Raw genomic sequence first — 13,589 nt, forward strand, 5'->3', positions numbered from 1 at the left:
ATGGGAATGGAACCCTTTCGAGGCTGTCCCATGTGATTGACATTTAGTACAGCGACTTCAGATGGAACGTTTTATTCAGCTGTATTAAAATGAAATGCCCAGTTGTATATTTAGCACCTGTTTTGGTGTGTCAAGCACCGCGTACACTGGAGTGAGCGGCGGGGAAGTGGCCGACCTCCTTCCCGCCGCGCTCACAACTGTCTACGCGGTGCTTGCGACGAGTTTCGTAAACAGGAATACCATTAATTAATCTACAAGAACTAGAGCTCGCCTGTGTGGTCTTTATAAGAGCTGCCTGGAGTAGCATTACGAATAGGTTGGAATGTCGCTCATACGTGTCGAGAAATGATCACAAGCCCAGAAACCAGCATACGGACTTGGGCAAGTTTTCCTTCATTAACAGGACCATAAGAGATTGGAATAAATTACCTGCAGCAGTCTTTCATAGCTTCCCTTCCAGTAGAAGAGCATGGTGAGAGGGAGTGGCGGTAACAACAACGACATAAATGTATCTAGCCAACAGATGTGCAGTCTGTAGCTGATGTTACTCGCGGTAAGCAAGATTGGATTGTTGGTGGTTTGTCAGAAACACAAACAACCACCCTAACTCCGTATTATACCAAGCACCTCTTAAAATTTAATAGTGATCATTCTAAGTATATTACGTACATTATAAAATTACACTATCAATAAGGTTTTCATAACATGGACAAGAATAACTATTCATAGGTAATTTCTATGTGCTGATTACGAATATGGCGTTGGAAAATTGCCTACACGTCACATTTTGTTATAAACTCACATTTTTTAGTAAGCGAATCGTATAAAAATGTCTTAAAACCTACCCAGTTTGAAGGAGGTTATGTTCTTTAACATAGATCTTTTACACGTATAATTTCCGAAAGCCTCCGTGGCTCAGGTGGCAGCGCGCCGACCTCTCAACGCTGGATACCGCGGTTCAAATCCCGGTTGCTCCATGTGAGATGTGCTGACAAAGCCGAGGCAAGACAGGTTTTTCTCCGACTACTCCGGTTTTCCCTGTCATCTTTCATTCCACCAACACTCTCCATTAACATTTCATCTCTCAGTCATTTATCATTGCCTCAGGAGTGCGACAGGCTTCGGCAGCCGGCACATTTTCTATCCTCCCCGCTAGATGAGGGCTTCATTCATTCCATTCCTGACCTGGTCAAATGACTGGAAACAGGGGGTGGATTTTCATTTTTCACGTATAATTTCCGTTTTTCTAAAGTACCATTTGAAACATATTTTCTCTTTTGTGGTTTGAATGAGTGTTACCCTTCGCGGTGGTTTATCGTTTTATTACCCTTATTCTGCGTCTGCACGGAGGGTGGACACATCCGGCTATAACTGACTAATGGAAAGAAAAAGTGCTTGCTTGCTGTTGTATTGTGAGACAATTCTGATTGTGCTGCAATAGTGTTAAATGGATCGCAATCGTCGTTCAAGTAAAAATTCTCCAAATACTTTCTGCTATGTTTGTTGGGAATTAACTTTCAAATTACAACGTCGATCAATTACGGACAGTATAAAAAAGCATATTGTATTTTAGGTGATCAAGATAAAAATTGGGTACCACACGTGTGTTGTGTAACGTGTTACGTGCGGTTGTGGGGGTAAAATAACAGTATGTCTTTTGCTGTTCCAATGATTTGGCGACAGCCTACCAGGCATCTGGAAAACTGTTACTGTACTCCTGTATTACCAAAACAGGAGGAATTTCAAGGAAAAGTAAAGGTAACATTGTATATCAGCCACAAGACCCGTGCCACATTGTTCAGAACTTTCCGTCCCTATTCCCCCCCCCCCCTCCCCAGTGGGGAAGATTATGCTATTCCAGAGGAAGACAACAATCCGCTGTCCTACCTACGTTCTCGAACATGAAAGAACACCTCATCTGATACGACAGGCGGAACTTAATGCTTTACTTAGGGATTTAGGTCTTTCCAGGCAACATGCTGAACTATTTGGTGTTAGATTACAAGAATTGAACTTACTAGCAAGAGATACGAAGATTTCAGTGTTCAGAAAACGAAATGATAAGCTGACTACTTCTTTTGCAATGGAAAATTATGTTTGTGCATGCGAAGATGTGATCGGACTGATGGATGAATACAACCGAGAATAATGGAAACTGTTCATGATTCATCAAAACTAAGGTTAAAAGAAGTTTTATTACAGAATGGTAATACAAAACCTTCCATTCCAGTGGTTCATTCAGTCGCTATGAAAGAAACTTATGAAAATATTCAGTAATTTTGAATATAGTAAATTATAATTAACATTGCCGGGCAATTTGTGGCGATGTGAAAGAAATAGCATTGTTGCTTGGATTACGAGGAGGGTTTACTAAGTTGTTTTTTTTTTTTTTTTTTTGTGTGTTCGTGGGACAGTCGAGAAATATGTGGTGAAGGACTGGGCTATCCGAAAAGGTTATATTCCTGGTGAACATAATATTAAATATCCTGCAATACTGCAACTTCTTCTGCCTCTCAATATAAAACTAGGGCTAATTAAAATGTTTGGGAAAGCTCTAGCCTCCTGAGGCCCAGAACATTTCTCTTTTGGTGAAATATCATAAAAATGTCTACTTCTTTAACGGTGTCTTGGTGGCAGACAGTGAAGTGAGAAGCATATTACACCAAGGTAAATGAATTCCCAAAAAATGGAACACCAACAAAAGGTCAATTTTTATTTTTATTTTTAAAATATTACTTTTACGGGATATTCCATTTTTGAACAGTGTCCTTTTAAAAGGACAGCAGGACTCAGGAGGCTAGATAAGAGTGGAGAAGCCTTTCAATACTTAAAGACCCTATTTCCTAAAATCAGTGATGCTAAATTAAAAGAAGGCATATTTGTTGCTCCACAAATTAGAAAACTTTTCAAGAACAGCATTTTTGAGAAAAATTTAACTGTAAGGAATTACAAGCATGGGAATCTTTTCCATCTGTTGTCAAAGGATTTTTAGGGAATCACAAGGAAGAAAATTATCGCCAATTAATAGAGACGTTACTAAGAAACTACAAAGAAATGGGCTGCCATATGCCGCTGAAGATCCACTTCTTGCATTCACACTCGGAGTTCTTTCCCGAGAAATTGGGGGCTGTAAGTGATGAGGAGGGAGAGCGATTTCACCGAGACTTTGCTATCAAGGAAGATGGGCGATTATTGGTGGTTTTTACAAAGGGAGGTTGCACTTCACATAACAGAAAAAATATTGAGGCAGTAAACTGCAATGAACGTAAAGAACGTATTTCTTAGAACGTAAATTGGATTTCTGTCTGCCTCTGCGCAGTGATCGAGAGCGACTTCGCCGACCCTCACCAGAAAAGCAGCTCGATTTGTTCCGGGTTGGAAACACTTGGGAGAAAGGAGACGAGCTGCTCGACTAAGTGGTATGTTCCGAGCTGTCAGCGAGAGTTGGCGTGGGGGGACATCAGTAGACGAATAAGTTTGAGTGGTGTCTTTAAAAGTAGGAAAGATCACAATATGAAGATAAAGTAGGAATTCAAGAGGACAAATTGGGCAAATATTCGTTTATAGGAAGGCGAGTTAGGGATTGGAATAACTTGCCAAGGGAGATGTTTAATGGATTTCCAATTTCTTTGCAATCATTTAAGAAAAGTCTAGGAAAATAACAGATAGGGAATCTGCCACCTGGGCGACTGCCCTAAATGCAGATCAGTATTGATTGATTGAACGTTCACGGCCTGTGTCGTAGCCACGTCACTATGGTTGAATAGCATGCGCTGCGCTCATCGCCTGATCGCCCCCGGCACGAACTGCCCAGCGTGATGGCTTATGTCTTTTCTAGGCGACTGTAACATCCATCACTAGGGCATGTTAGCTGATGTGCTTGTTTACGTGGGACAAGATAAAACATACCAACCACTTTTCCCAAGGGAGATACACAAATATTCTAAACTAAAACCAAGTGACTATCACTTACTTTAGTTCTCATATCTACTGAATTGTTCAGCACAAAGGTAGGTTTCTACAGGCACAACCGGATAAATAACAACGGCTCACTCTATCCACAAAGTTGAGAACTAGCAGGAAAGCACAAACTGGTGGTCTACCACCTGCTACTCACAGTCGTCGTGGTCCCACTCCCAGTCGTCCCAGTCGTGCTTGTGTTTGCGGTGTCCCCTCACTGTTATGTGCTCTCCTCCAAGACAGCACCTGTTCTGATTGGGGGAGCAGCAGTGGAGCTGCCAGCCATCGCCGCAGCAGCTCTCGCCGTCAGGACCACAGCACAGCGTCAGGAACGAGTTGCGCCCCTGAAATAGTCAATTGTTAAACTATCACTGAAAATGAGCAATAAAATGTCTTTCAAATATAAGGCGTGATTGAAAAATTTCCGTTTGAGGGCGTTGCTGCAGCGGACACGCAACGTAGCGCGACTTCAATGCGGGTATATAAGCACGGACATGTAGGCAAAGGGTTTGGTGTAGCCGTTGTACAGCATGCGAACAGTCAAAAGAATTGGGGGATCGTTTTCGGAATGCGCATCAGCCCCCGTCACGCGTAGTTCACAAAGCACAGATTTTTATAATACATTTGTTCCGTGTTTTTCTTGAAAATAACATTCCTTGATGGCGGCATTCTTAACTAAATTCTTAATTAAATCTAGCAATTGTGCATTCGGTTTACTGAACATACATGGACGGTTAAATTGCATCTAGTACACGTCCTTAATTAAAGAACAATATGACGATAAAACGCATATGTAAGTCTACGTGTTGTAGATGAACTAGATGCATTTTAGTGATCTGTTAGTCTACGCTACTGATAGGGTGGCAACCACTCACGAATATGACAGATCGTTAACGACATAAAAACTTGTATGTTTCATGTCAGACATTGGTTTTGCGAATGATTCTAGCGAATGTTCAACTGATGACGACAATCTACATTTATTTGATGATATTAATCTGAATAGAACAACGCCGAAGAATTAACATAAACTTAATTGTATTATAAATAAAAACTATTCAATCATTCTTGCATCGTATTATTGTCACTTACTGAGCTATTAATACTATTCTCTAAACATCCGTAGAAATGACATAATATGGACTTCAAAATAAGCTGTTTTGTTCGTACCTAGCATGTTGCGTGCAAATGTTCCTGCTTTTCAGTCCAAATGAGTGATGTATTTACGATAAAATATTTCGTTAAGAAGAAAACAAAATCAATCAATCAATCAATCAATCAATCAATCAATCAATCAATCAATCAATCAATCAATCAATCAATCAATCAATCAATCAATCAATCAATCAATCAATCAATCAATCAATCAATCAATCAATCAATCAATCAATCAATCAATCAATCAATCAATCAATCAATCAATCAATCAATCAATCAATCAATCAATCAATCAATCAATCAATCAATCAATCAATCAATCAATCAATCGGAATTAATTTGGAATGGTGCTGACCTCAAAAGGCAATATTTACTACTACATGACAGTTCGCGCCGGAAAGAATCGGAAACCGTTTCCAACTGTTCCTAATCCGCGCATGCGTTCTTGTACAAATCACAAATTATCTCAGATTTACTGCACGAACAGAGCTATTCCGTTCTTGGCTGCCGAAGGACAAACACCGGAGAATGGAGACTGCGTGGGAGCACCCGCCGTCCCCTCGCAAAGACCTTGAACGATCGAAGGACGAGGATGTGCAGCAGGACACAGGATGAGTGCTCACGGCGATTTTAACTGACTGGCTCACGATTGTACGGCCTTCGAACGGAAACATTTTTGCTCGCCCCTTATATTTGGAAAAAAAAGCTATAAAATAATTAAAAAGTGTCTTCAATATACATGACCCAACCGAATTCTGGAGACTGTATAAGAAAGGTTTTACAAGTAATATATCCTTGTACTATTCACTCCGCCGCCTCGGTGGTGTAGTGGTTAGCGTGATTACCTATCACGTCCTGAGGACCGGCTTCAATTCCCGGCTCTGCCACGAAATTTGAAAAGTGGTTCGAGGGCTGGAACGGGGGTCCACTCAGCCTCAGGAGGTCAGCTGAGTAGAGGTCAGCCATCCTCGAAGTGGTTGTCCGTAGTTTCCCACTTCACCTCCTTAAGGCCATTTCCTTCCCTCTTCCGTGTCTATTCCTTCCAATCTTCCAATCTTCCTATTCCCCCATAAGGCCCCTCTTCAGCGGGTGAGGCCGCCTGGGCGAGGTACTGGTCCTCCTCCCATTTGTATTTCCCGAAACAAAGTCTCGCGCTCCAGGACACTGCCCTTGAGGCGGTAGAGGTGGGATCCCTGGCTGATTCCAAGGGAAAAACCAACCCTGGAGGGTAAACAGATTAAGAAAGGAAGAAAGAAAGAAAGAAAGAAAGAAAGACTATTCACTGTACAGCTCTTGATTTAGAGAAGTAATTATCTCGTAATATACTTCGAAGTGTATATAAATATATACATAATGATTAGCTGGATCTAGTATTTTGCCCCTCCCCTCCCCTTTCCTCCCGAAAAACAGAGGAATACTTGTCTTTGCACTTGTTACAGTTTTCAGATGTCTTTTTGCTTAACAGACGGTTATACACATGTCTTTTCACCAAGCAAGCAGCTAGTTTTACCCTACGCCACTGTCGGTTGATATCATGAGTTCCCACATGAATTGACCGAGATTCGAATAGCGGCCAACTTCATGAGAAGCCAGTGGCGATGTCACTCCGCTAACATGGTCTCACTGCAACAGGACATCTCTGAGTTGATTAAATAGCAGAAATGTGAATTAGGAAAGGTATTGCAGTCATGGCATTCAAAATAGGAATGAGATTCTCTGCTAAACCAGTTCATTGCTATGGTGTCCTATCAACTTGTTGACATGTACGAGGATTTTCAATAAGTCAATAAGTTTTGAAGCTGGAACGATGTTCATATACTCCATCTCTATGTCCTGACTGACTGATTCATCATCGCCGAGCCGAAACTACTGGACATAAAGAAATGAAATTTTGGGGATATAATCATATTAAGATGTAGGTGCTCGCTAAGAGAGGATTTTTGGATATTCCGTCGCTAAGGGGGTGAAAAGGGGGGCGAAATTTTAAAATGAGTGTGTTTATATCTCAAAACTTTAAAAGTTTACAGATGTGAAAATTGGTATTTAGAATCTTCTTTAAAAATAAGGAAACACGTATTTTTTTTGTTTTCAGACAATCCCAATATGAGGGGGTGAAAAAGGGTGAAAAAGGGGTTGAATGCCTAATCAGGATACCGGTGCTTATATCTCAGAAACTGAAGATATTACAGACCTGAAAATTGGTACTTTTGATCTCTCTTAAAAATAAAGAAACACGTATTTTTTTGTTTTTGGAAAATCCAATTAATGGGAGGGTGAAAAGGGGGTGAATTTTTAAAATGAGTGAATCTATATCTCCAAACTTTTAAAGCTTGCAGATGTAAAAATTGGTATTTAGAATCTTCATTAAAAATAAAGAAACACGCATTTTTTTGTTTTCGGAAAGTCACAATAGGAAGGGTGTAAAAGGGTGAATAATGGGTTGAATGCCTTTAATGAGGCTACTTATATATCAGAACCTGAAGATATTACAGACCTGAAAATTGGTATTTGCGATCTACTTTAAAAGTAAAGAAACACGTATTCTTTTGTTTTTTGGAAAATCCAAATATTGGGGGGGGGGGGTGAAAAGGGGGGTGAATATTTTAAAATGAGTGTGTCTACATCTTAAAACTTTAAAATTTACAGATGTAAAAATTGGTAGTTAGAATCTCCTCTAAAAATAAAGGAACACGTATTTTTTGTTTCCTGTAAATTCCAATAGGAGGGGTGTAAAAGGGTGAAAAATGGGTTGAATGCCTTTAATGAGGATACTTATATTTCAGAACCTGAAGATATTACAGAACTAAAAATTTGTATATGGGACCTCCTTTAAAAATAAAGAAACACGTATTTTTTAGTTTTTGGAAAATCCAATTAATGGCGGTTAAACAGGAGTGACAAATTGGGGTGAATTTTTTGAAAGACTATATCTACAGAATATCTTGGAAACGTAAAATGTTACAGACGTAAAAAGTGGGTGTTTGGAATTTCCTGTAAATGTAAAGAAACATAGGTGATTTATTTTTGGAAACTCCACTTAAGGGGAACTCAAAAGGGGTGAAATTTTAAAATGAGAATTTTTACAGTATATCTAAAAGAAACTTAACATATTTCAGAAGTGAAAAATGGTATTTTTTTATCTCTATTAAACATAACGAATCGTGTATTTTTAGTTTTCAGAAATACCACTTGGCTGGTGGGGGGTGGGTAAAAGTGACTGAAAATGGTGTTGACTTCTTTTAATTAGGCTACTGATATCTCAAAAATGAAGATGTTACAGACGTGAAATTTGATATTTGCAATCTGCTTTAAAAGTAAAGAAAGACGTATTCTCGGAAAATCCAATGAAGGGGGGGGTGCAAGAATTGAAAATTTAATTGACTTGATTGTATGAGAATACATACATCTAATAAAAACTAAAGTTGTTACAGACGTGAAAATTCGTATTTAGATCTCCTTTAAAAACAAAGAAAAACGCGTTTTGGTGGGGAAACCATCTTGGAGGGTGGGAGTGTAAAGGAGTTGAATTCCTTTCATGGGGACACATAAATCAAAACTGAAGAAGTTAGAGTCATGATAATTGGTATTTAGAAGATCTTTTACTATTAAAGAAACAAGTATTTTTTGCGGGAAAATTCACTTGGGGGGGGGGGGGTGGAGAGTAGTGTGAAATGATGTGAAAAATGTAAATATATTTTATGGGGATACTTATATCTCAAAACTGAAGGCAATAGACGTGAACATTGGTGTTAGGAATCTCCCTTAAAACATAAAGAAACAAGCCTTCTTTTAATTATTTTTTTTTTGGGGGGGGGGGGTGCGGGGGTGGCGGTAAATAAACTTAACGGCGGTGGGGTGTAGAAGGAGGTGAGATGTACTTATAAGTATCCTCCGTTGCTCAGGCGGCAGCGCGCCGGCCTCTCACAGCTGGGTTCCGTGGTTCAAATCCCGGTCACTCCATGTGACATTCGTGCTGGAAAAACCGGAGGCTGGACAGGTTTTTCTCCGGATACTCCGGTTTTCCCTGTCATCAGCCATTCCGGCAAGACATAATAGTAATAATAATAATAATAATGTTCCGGACCGTCGTCAAATGTGCGGACCGCGCTGGAAACGGCTCCTGGACGAGTAATGTCTAAGAATGCAGCCTGGCCGCGGGTTCAGTACCGCCAAAGCACCCAATATAACACCACGCCGGTTCTCCTGAAGGATTTTATACATATTAAAATTATTATAGGAAAAGATGGCAAAGATTTACGGACTCAACTGACCGGGAGGAATACCTGAGCCTAGCCCGGGAAGTACGAAATCGATTGCTGGAAAGGAAGATTGAAAAGTGGGAGGAAACGTGCCGTAATCTAATAGAAAACGAGTCGGATCGGGAATTTTGGTGGATTCTCGCAGAAAACGAGGCAGATCGCGAATTTCGGTGGATTATATATCTAAAACAATAAGCATTCAATTATAAATTTCAGTATAATACCGTAGCGAAGCACGGGTCTCTTGCTAGTCTATATATATAAAGTAGCTTGTCCTGACTGACTGACTGACTTATTCATCATCGCCGAGCCAAAACTACTGGACATAAAGAAATGAAATTTTGGGCATAGATTCATATTAAGATGTAGCTGCTCGCTAAGAGAGGATTTTTGGATATTCCTTCGCTAAGGGGGTGAAAAGGGGGGTGAAATTTTAAAATGAGTGTATCTATATCTCAAAACTTTGAAAGTTTACAGATGTAAAAATTGGTATTTAGAACCTTCTTTAAAAATAAGGAAGCACGTATTTTTTTGTTTTCAGAAAATCCCAATAGGAGGGGTGAAAAAGGGTGAAAATGGGGGGAAAAGGTTGAATGCCTTTAATCAGGATACCGGTACTTATATCTCAGAAACTGAAGCTATTACAGACCTGAAAATTGGTACTTTTGATCACTTTTAAAAATAAAGAAACACGTATTTTTTTGTTTTTGAAAAATCCAATCAATGGAAGGGTGAAAAGGGGGGTGAATTTTTAAAAACAGTGCATCTATATCTCAAAACTTTTAAAGTTTACAGATGTAAAAATAAGTATTTAGAATCTTCATTAAAAATAAAGAAACACGTATTTTTTTGTTTTCGGAAAATCCCAATAGGAGGGGTGAAAAGGGGTGAAAATGGATTGAATGCCTTTAATGAGGATATTTATATCTCAGAAACTGAAGATATTACAGACCTGAAAACTGGTACCTTTGATCTCTTTTAATAATAAAGAAACACGTATTTTTTTTGTTTTTGGAAAATCCAAATAATGGGGGTGAAAAGGGGGGTGAATTTTTAAAATGAGTGTATCTATATCTCAAAACTTTTAAAGTTTATAGATGTAAAATATGGTATTTAGAATCTCCTTTAAAAATAAAGAAACACGTTTTTTTGTTTTCGGAAAATCCCGATAGGAAGGGTGGAAAAGGGTGAAAAAGAGGTTGAATGCCTTTAACGAGGCTACTTATATTTCAGAACCTGAAGATATTACAGACCTGAAAATTGGTATTGGTGATCCACTTTAAAAATAAGGAAACACGTATATTTTCGTTTTTGAAAAATCCGCATAATGGGGGGGGGGTGAAAAGGGGGGTGAATTTTTAAAATGATTGTGTCTATATCTTAAAACTTTAAAAGTTTACAGATGTAAAAATTGGTATTTAGAATCTCCTTTAAAAGTAAAGGAATAATATTTTTTGTTTTCTGTAAATCCCAATAGGAGGGGTGTAAAAGGGTGAATAGTGGGTTGAATGCCTTTAATGAGGATACATATATCTCAGAAACTGAATATATTACAGAACTAAAAATTTGTATATGGGATCTCCTTTAAAAATAAAGAAACGCGTATTCTCGGAAAATCCAATGAAAGGGGGGGGGGAAGAATTCTAAAATTAATTGACTTAATTGTATGAGAATACATACATCTAATAAAAACTAAAGTTGTTACGGACGTGAAAATTGGTATTTTGATCTTTAAAAACAAAGAAATACGCGTTTTGTGGGGGAAACCATCTTGGGGGGCGGGAGTGGAAAGGAGTTGAATTCCTTTCATGAGGACACATAAATCAAAAACTGAAGACGTTAGAGTCGTGATAATTGTTATTTAGAAGATCCTTTACTATTAAAGAAACAAGTATTTTTTGCCGGGGGGGGGGGGGGAGTGTGAAAGGAAGTAAAAAAAGCGAATTATTTTTATGGGGATACTTATATCTCAAAACTCAAGGTAATAGACGTGAACATTGGGGTTTGGAATCTCCTTTAAACATAAAGAAACACTCCTACTTTTAATTTATTTTGGGGGGGGGGGTGTAAATAAACTTAAGGGCGGTGGGGTGTAAAAGGAGGTGAGACCAATAGATTTTGCTGTTCATAATGTACTTATAAGGAGCCTCCGTTGCTCAGGCGGCAGCGCACCGGCCTCTCACAGCTGGGTTCCGTGGTTCAAATCCCGCTCACTCCATGTGATATTCGTGCTGGACAAAACGGAGGCGGGACAGGTTTTTCTCCGGATACTTCGCTTTTCCCTGTCATCATTCATTCCAGCAACACTGTCCAATATTTCATTTCATTTGTCATTCATCGATCATTGCCCCAGAGGAGTGCTTCGGCAGCCGGCACAATTCCTACTGTCGCCGCTAGATGGGGCTTTATTCATTCCATTCCTGACCCTGTCGAATGATTGGAAACAGGCTGTACATTTTCGATGTACTTATTCTGATCATAAACTGATCGTTTTTAATCTTTCCTGGGTTCGTTTTCAACAGCCATCTTTTCCTTCGGAGAACGTTCTTATATTACTGTAGATTCTCCTGGCATATGAATAAAAATTTAAACACATTTGAAATAAACGATAGGAATGAGATTGACCGTCCAATTGTTCACCTCTATAATAAGGTCAATAATGCACGGAAGTATGTCATTCGTATCGCCAGAAATCCAGCACACTTGCCTACGCGCGTCATTGGTGCTGGTCACATTCTCAACAATAACAATGGCAGCAGATGTAATTTACCGCCAAGTAGCGGTCTTGCATCTTGCTGTGGGGTTCAGAACATCTATAATAATAATAATAATAATAATAATAATAATAATAATAATAATAATAATAATTGTACCGGGCGGTACACCTCTACTCTGTTTATTTAAAAGTTGCGCCAGTTGAAACTCCTCTTCTGGAGGAAGTCTGAACTTTATCTACACTATTAATCTACTAATTTCTCAGAAGATGTCACTACCTGGAAAATTTTGAGTTTGTGAACTGTGTCATTTTCGACGTACTTTTGTTTTGCTTGTATTAAGAAGTGTGAACTTTCTCTTCTAGAGGACACTACTGAAGATCAACAATAGTGCAACCTAGTGCGGAGTCAAAGAACTATTTTGTTGGAGAAAATTTAATTTCAGGAGTTTGTTCTTTGTTAAATTTCTTTCTGTCATTGTTTAAGTTGGCAATATTTACCCCTTTCTTCCCCTTGCTTTGAATGTATCCAATCACGAATTTCTTCAATGAATTTCTGGCCTATCAGGGGTATCTTCCCCCATCTTGTATCTGTTGCGGGGTCCTACCCAATAAAATCTTTGTGGGAGGGTGTTTTCTTTCCCCTAACGCCTAGAATTTTCTGCGAGAGTATTTAAACTGCTGATTTTAGGGTCTCCGGGCCACTTCTGTTCCATCTTTCAGTGTATTAAGTACATAGCAGGAGGCGGGAAGCGCCTCTTTCTTCTTCAGCCGTTCAACACCAGGTAATGGCCTTTTAATAACTTCTTTTCTTGCTAGGTCGGCAGTTTAACACTCGCGGCGGGTTCGAAGCATTTCCATCATGTAACCTTTTCCTAAAATGTAATTACTCTTTTCATCTTTTTCTTGTAAGGCTACATATTGGGATAGAGAGTGCTAACCCTCTCGAGCTCCCACTCACATTTGTTTTGAGGTGAACTTATTTTCTCAAACTATTCTTCGTTTATGTAATGTAAAGTGTTCTTCTCTAAGTCACCTCTGTAGTATGGGATTAGCCCTTGCGTTAGCGGCCCAGAGCCAGATTAGGTTTTAAAAAAAAAACAAAGTGTATTAGGAGTGCAAGATCGCCTCCTCTCAAATTGTTATTTTAGAGGTCATGTATTAATCTTTTCTCACCTAATAGACCTCAGTAGGTTGGGTATTTTACCCCTGTGTATATGTCCTTTGAGGACAACTTGAAAGTTGAGTTTGGTGTGGCCTGGGAGAGGCTTAACTTTAAGAGCGAGTGGCTCTTTTCTAAAATTGAGAGTTGTATGCCTCGAGGAGGCTTTGCTGTGTAATTTGGAGCAAGGGCTCCAGGGTTTGAGTGGGGTCTTCTGCCCCTTTTGTTGAAATTGGTATATCGTAAAGTTGAACTAGTTGCTCAAGAATTGTGTTTTCAGGGCTCGAAGCCCAAATTCTTTAATCCCTGTAATTGTACATTTCAAGTTGTATTTCGG

The 13,589-nt window shown here is 39.2% G+C and overlaps 2 protein-coding genes across 2 annotated transcripts in view; one reads left to right on the forward strand and one right to left on the reverse strand.

Moving 5' to 3' along the window:
* The window catches only part of LOC136858782 (uncharacterized), a 104,341-nt gene that overhangs the window by 61,044 nt on the left and 29,708 nt on the right, over positions 1 to 13,589 (reverse strand). Inside the window, exon 2 of the mRNA XM_068225697.1 lies at positions 4,118 to 4,304. Within this exon, the coding sequence (XP_068081798.1) occupies positions 4,118 to 4,304 (187 nt within the window). The remainder of the gene's footprint in view (positions 1 to 4,117; positions 4,305 to 13,589) is intronic.
* LOC136858780 (peroxidase) overlaps positions 1 to 13,589 on the forward strand; it is a 316,626-nt gene that overhangs the window by 41,674 nt on the left and 261,363 nt on the right. The window lies entirely within an intron of this gene.

The sequence above is a fragment of the Anabrus simplex genome, chromosome 1, assembly GCF_040414725.1.
Source record: "Anabrus simplex isolate iqAnaSimp1 chromosome 1, ASM4041472v1, whole genome shotgun sequence".
NCBI lineage: Eukaryota > Metazoa > Arthropoda > Insecta > Orthoptera > Tettigoniidae > Anabrus > Anabrus simplex.